General features: G+C 39.8%; 1 protein-coding gene across 1 annotated transcript in view; it reads left to right on the plus strand.

Moving 5' to 3' along the window:
- The window catches only part of ush2a (Usher syndrome 2A (autosomal recessive, mild)), a 201,605-nt gene extending 200,152 nt beyond the window's left edge, over positions 1-1,453 (plus strand). The window contains exons 93-95 of the mRNA XM_069660129.1: positions 247-315; positions 830-1,030; positions 1,364-1,453. Coding sequence (XP_069516230.1) covers positions 247-315; positions 830-1,030; positions 1,364-1,453 — 360 coding nt within the window. The remainder of the gene's footprint in view (positions 1-246; positions 316-829; positions 1,031-1,363) is intronic.
- The last annotated feature ends 4,547 nt before the right edge of the window (positions 1,454-6,000 follow it).

Below are 6,000 nucleotides of genomic sequence, written 5' to 3' on the forward strand. Positions count from 1 at the left end.
TAACTACTAATTTTTTTTTTATAATTTAATTTTTGCTTCCTTTTTTCACTTTCATTTTTGTCCATCTTTCTTGTTCTATTCTGTCTTTTTTATCCTCTCTCTCTGTGTCTCTCTCAGAGGTCGTGTCCTGAGTTGTGCTCTAAGCATCTCCCCAGCTCTGTGCTCCTCCCCGACCGTCCCACAGTAAGATGCTTTTCTCTGTTTATCACCAAACCCCTAAATGTTGATCTTATTGTCCCCCTGCAGTTTGACACTGTAGCAGACTGTGTTGAGATCAGCAACGTTATACTTAAAAGCTTCACTGTGTACACTGAGGTACGGGATTGTGAACTTGTGTGGGTAACTTTCTACGCATGTCTGTTGTGTTTGTGTGTGCATGCTTTGTGTGTGTGTGTAACAAATGTGATAAAAAGACAGAGCTGTATGTCCTGAAGGGCCAATCCTTGCTGAATAGTGCCCCCTGTTGATTGTTCATATTATGACAATGACAGCCAATATGAATTTCAACTGTTTTAAGTTATGTGAACTCTTCTTGGTTTGAATTGCACTTAAAGGAACATTCCAGTTTCTTTGCATGTTTTATCCCATGGATTAGATAATGCATACATTATACTATAAGAGTAAAACAGTTTGCAGGAGGGTGAGTAGTAAGGAGGTGTAATGCATAACAGTGAAAATCATATCTGTATTATTGTTTCTATTTGAGGTTGTTGTGATGATACATTGCAGATTTACACCCACAGCATGCACTGAGAAATGGTTACCGCTGATATAAAGCACACCTTGTTTGTCTAAAACTCCAGTCTGAATAGAAAAACTCTACTTTCAGGGTCTGACGGACACTAAGATAATCAGCAGCAGCTCACGCTTCAGCCCCATGTCTGTCCTGCGGGTCCCCAGTGAAATAGACCTCAGCCAGGGCTACTCCCAGCATTCCTTGCACCGCAGCGTCAGTCAGCTGATCGACAGGAAGTCACTGATGTTAGAAGAAGGAGGATGGGACAACCCACTGGGACAAGACTCAGGACTGGTGAGGACAGAAATGCAACGCTGTTAAATTATGTTGAAATTACGAGTAAAGTACAGAAATGACAGCAGCAACAGATCGTTACACATCGGTGTATACAGCAGCCTGCTCAGTGCATTGGGTGAAGACTTCCTCTCTAAAAGGCTGGTTTTAATTATAACCTTTATAACAAACTGATTTAGCATGATCTCAGAAGGCCTAAACAACAGAAGTAGACTCACACAGACGATGCACGCCACCATCATCGTACACTAGTCTCTGTCACCGGGCTTACAGCGCTGTAATCTAACTGTTGTAGGCTTTTAAAATACTCATGTCTTCATGTGTTTCTTTCAGTATGTGGAGGAAGATGAGTTTGTGGACGCCATCAAGGCCTTCAGTTCGGGCAAAAAGGAACACACCATGTTCACCGACACTCATCTTTAAGACCAAATCCCCGCACGTGATCAGGTATTAGAATCTCAGTTTAGACCACGACAGTAAAAGGCTCACACCTGGAATTTGGTCTAACAGGATGAGCATATGTAGGACAGGATTTAGACAATTTATAATGCTTGAAATTGAACCATGGATGACAATGATAGTATTTTAATGTTATATTGAGATCTAAAGCTGTAAAAGAAGAAGAGTCTTAAGTTCTGATATGTAACCTACAGCTGCGATGTTGTTAAAAAGCCACAGTACAGTATATCCTAACCCCTGCTCAGAATAAGAAGGAGAACAGTGTGTATTCTGTGTGTATTATGATAAACCTTCTCTGCTTGCCAACTGTTTGTAGTTTAGTTACTTTAAAAGAACAGGTTTGCTTCTCACTATTCAGGATCAAAAGTAGATATCGATTCATGTCCAAGCTTACGCATTATCAGCAGAAATAGTGCTTTACTTAAATAACACACAAGGCCTTGCTGTTAGTTTTTCCTTAGACAAAAATGCCAACTTTTTTTAAGTGTTAAATGTGTCTCACACATGTGCCGTCTGATCGTTGTGATTATGTGATGTAACTTAAAAGCCCAGTCTGAGATTTCTTTTTTTACCATATCAGTCGTGGTCTTAAAGTTTACTGCACATTAAATGAAGAGTATGGACGTATTAAAAACGAGCGTTGTTCTACTGTAGTGAAGCTGATGTGTTGATCTGTCACTGGAACCCAGATTGTGATGTTTTTCTGTGGCTTAATTCACATTGTAACACGAATGTAATCAATTAGAAACTGCTGATATCTGGACTCCACAGTTTGGGCTGATAGATTTAAGAAGCTCTACGTTGTAGAAACAGTGTTTTTCAGAACATGAATTTAAAGTTGAATTTATGTGTTTTATTGATGGTTTCTTCTGTACAAAATTGAAGTTTATTATTTTGTTATACATAATTTCTTTTTTACACTGGCAGTATTATTTATGGTTGTTGTATAAAATGTCTAATTTATAGATGATTGGTGGATATATTTTTGTGTTTTGTTGGATGTTATAAATATTGGTCAAGAAAATGTTCCTTTCTCCTTCTTCCTTTGAAAGTTGTCCTCAAAGTGTTTTCCATTATAAATTCCTGAATTGGCTGCAGATATTGTTGTCCACTACCTATTGCTCATCAGCTTATTCAAGACTAACTCAACATACTTTATCCAGTGTCCATGTGGTATCTGTAAAACCTGAATGCAAAGCCTTAGTATAATTTCAGTGCTTATATGCAACATTTTTCATTTCTTTCTTTCGTTGAAAAATGTGGACAGCAATCCTGTGAAAAACAAACTAAACTTTAGCTCTGTATTGTTCTTAAAAAAGAGCCGAAGACGTCTTCCATCCCTCCATCCATTATCTATACTGCTTATCCTGTTCAGGGTCAAGGGGGGGCTGGAGCCTATCCCAGCTGTCATTGGGGAGTGGCCACTGGACTGATCACCAGTCAATCACAGAGCTCACACGTAGAGACAGACAACCTTTCACGCTCACACCTACGAGCAATTTAGAGTCACCAATGAATCTAACAAGCATGTCTTTGGACTGTGAGAGGGAGCGCCCGGAGGGAATCCACAATGCACGGGGGAACATGCGAACTCCACATAGAAAGGCCCACTATGTCAGAACCGGGATTCAAACTAGGAACCTTCTAGCTGTGAGGCGACAGCACTAACCACTGCACCACCGTGCAGCCTCCAAAGACAACTTGAAGTAGTTTAATATTGTTTTTACTCCGTCACCAAAAGAGGAGAGGTCAGTTTTAAAAGCAGCAATTAGAAATTAAAGATATGAACTTTATCAATGTTTGAGGACATGAAGCTGCAATGACAGTCATGATTCCATGATGAGGTTAATATTGTGCCTCACTTTACATATTCATTTGCACTTGAAGGAAAGCAAAATAGTTTGCACATATAGTTGATTGATTCGTGTGTGTGTGTGTGTGTGTGTATTTTAATAGTGGGGAACATACTTGGGTACACAAGTCAGAAATTCACCTTTACAGACTACCTTTGTTATAATATTAAGAGCACCACTGTATGAATACACGGTTGAATACTACTAGATGATACGTTAAAGTAGCTGTGTGATCCAGCTTATGGTTAAGTGTATTTCCGGAGTCTTACCTGCTGAGTTAGTGAAACACAAACGTGCCATCAGCTGTGCAGAGACTTGTTTACCACACACCAGCACAAACACGTAGAGGGGCCGCTATCTCCATCAAAACTATGCAGCAGTGATTTAGTTTTGCTCCCGCGTCCCTTCAGGGAACATCACGCCAAGTCTGAAATTAACAAACTGGCAGTAACAAGCGTGCCCTCGCTCAAGGACACCAGTCTGACAAGGACACTTCTAAAACATTCACAGCCACATTCACAGCTATTGTCAGCCACGCAGGGAGGGAGAGGCTGTGAAAGGAGAGCTTGTGGAGTGATTGTAAGGGACAGTATGGCCCTGAGCTACACACACACACACACACACACACACACACACACAGGGTTTTATTAAACTCATAAATCACGATGACGACAGACGGCGTCTCAGAGAGGAGACTGTCTGAACGGGAAGGTTAGTGAAATGAAAGCGCTGGGGTGACACACACGTACACACACACACACACCTCTGTGACGCTCAAACAAAACAGAATTTGTGCACTTTGGCAGGTTCTCCTCACAAACCATGTGCTCACCAGTCAGCAGTGAGTGGCAGCATGTGTTTCAGCCTGTTTCCTGCTTACTGAATGGAGTTTGAAAGGGGAACTTGCTGAGTAAATTTGAACTGCTTTCTCGATGTTTGTCTGAAATCATCCACTGAAAGTTCTTGTCATGCCAGACACTTAGATTTAAAGTGATAATCTTGAAGGTTTTCATGTAAATAAATGTCTGTTAAATCACTATCTATCGCCGAATGAGGTAACACACACCTATGGCCCACACCCCAGCCTTTGCATTTGCAGTATATAGTATTATTACGGAATGGGTGTCTGTGGCGACTTTCACGGAAAAAATTAGTGACGTGTTTTCCATCACTCAGCAGTGGTTGGTCCGCCAGAGAGGGTAGGCGGAGCTAAGCGGCTGCTTTTCCGGTCTCTGCAAGTGTTGCGAGTAAACAGTGATCTACTATGGCTGAACAAACAAAGAAAAGATCTATGACTACAGATACAAGAAAAGAAAAAGAAACAAATTTGACGCTCAGATGAAGACAAACAGTCTGAAAAGGAAAGCGACCCTCAGCGAGGAAAATAACAGTTACAACCGGAGCCAACCGTGTACGTCACACATGCAACTCTGTCTGGATATCTGGGAAGTGTGCTCCCGCAATAACCGTTTATCACCATAGGTGCCGCCAAAGAGAACAAAACTGAAATCTTCAAGATTACCACTTTAAAACCTACTTTTAATATTAATATTAATATAATATTTAATATTGTTTATGACATTTGATGGGAAAAGTTAGTGGGGATTTCTTCTCCAAAGAAAAAAAGCGTAGTCAAAATTGAAAGATGACAACACATTTATTTCGTCACTCTAAATAAACCTCTTGATCTTGTGGGCTTTCATGTCCCGTTTTCAGAGGTTTAAAAGAACTGTTGTATTTTTAAACTGCATGAAGTCACTCAAAGTTTAATGTCAACATTGTATTTGATCATGAGTCAATAACCTGACAGCATAAGCAGCATGTCTAACATACACAATGTAAAACACTGACGCACAAACAAACAGATATGTATTTCTTTTAGCTCACGAGCACCTGGCTGTAATATAATGTAAACATAGCCAGAGAGGAACTGAGGAGCGACTGATAAAGACAGTTATGTGCTGAGATACACATTAAACTTTATATATTTTTTTTATATAAAATAAACACTAGCATGTTACTTTAATATTAGTCTTAATAGTGCAAGTGCAAATGCAGTTAGGTCCACTAGCATGGTAATGTAAATATAGGCAATATATGAGTAATAACAACATGTAATGAACAACAGTGTAAGCATGGACACACCAACACACACATCAATGCATCCAAATGAGGATTTTGTTTTGAATATGTACGTTTACGTTCTGCACAGTAAATAAGTGGATCAGAATTTACATCTTTGTACAGGCAGGCAGAAACAACATCATCATGTGACGTGAAACAGAAAGCAATGTGCTGAAAACAGGTTGTATAGCTGCTGGATTTAGGGACATTTTTTCATTTCTTTGCTTCTTTTTTTAATTACTCAAATGGTTATGAAAAAGTACCGTAGATTCAGAGCTGGCCTGGTGTCTTGCACTTATCCCCACAAGCAGCCTCTTCCTTTAACGCCGTCATGTGACATCATCCCCAAGGTGCATTGTGTTTGTTTCTTATACAGCATTATACTTATATGTTAGTGGGTCCTACTCAAACTAGCGATCTATGTTCCAGTTCTAATCTATGTCAAGAGCATTTAAAGTTATTTAAGATATGCCTGTCAATTCAAGCAACCACTGATAAAATCATGATCATGTACGGGTGTCAGTCCATCATGAT

Source organism: Semicossyphus pulcher, unplaced genomic scaffold (assembly GCF_022749685.1).
Source record: "Semicossyphus pulcher isolate SPU_LCO1_2020_fin unplaced genomic scaffold, fSemPul1.0.p SCAF_1, whole genome shotgun sequence".
Taxonomy (NCBI): domain Eukaryota; kingdom Metazoa; phylum Chordata; class Actinopteri; order Labriformes; family Labridae; genus Semicossyphus; species Semicossyphus pulcher.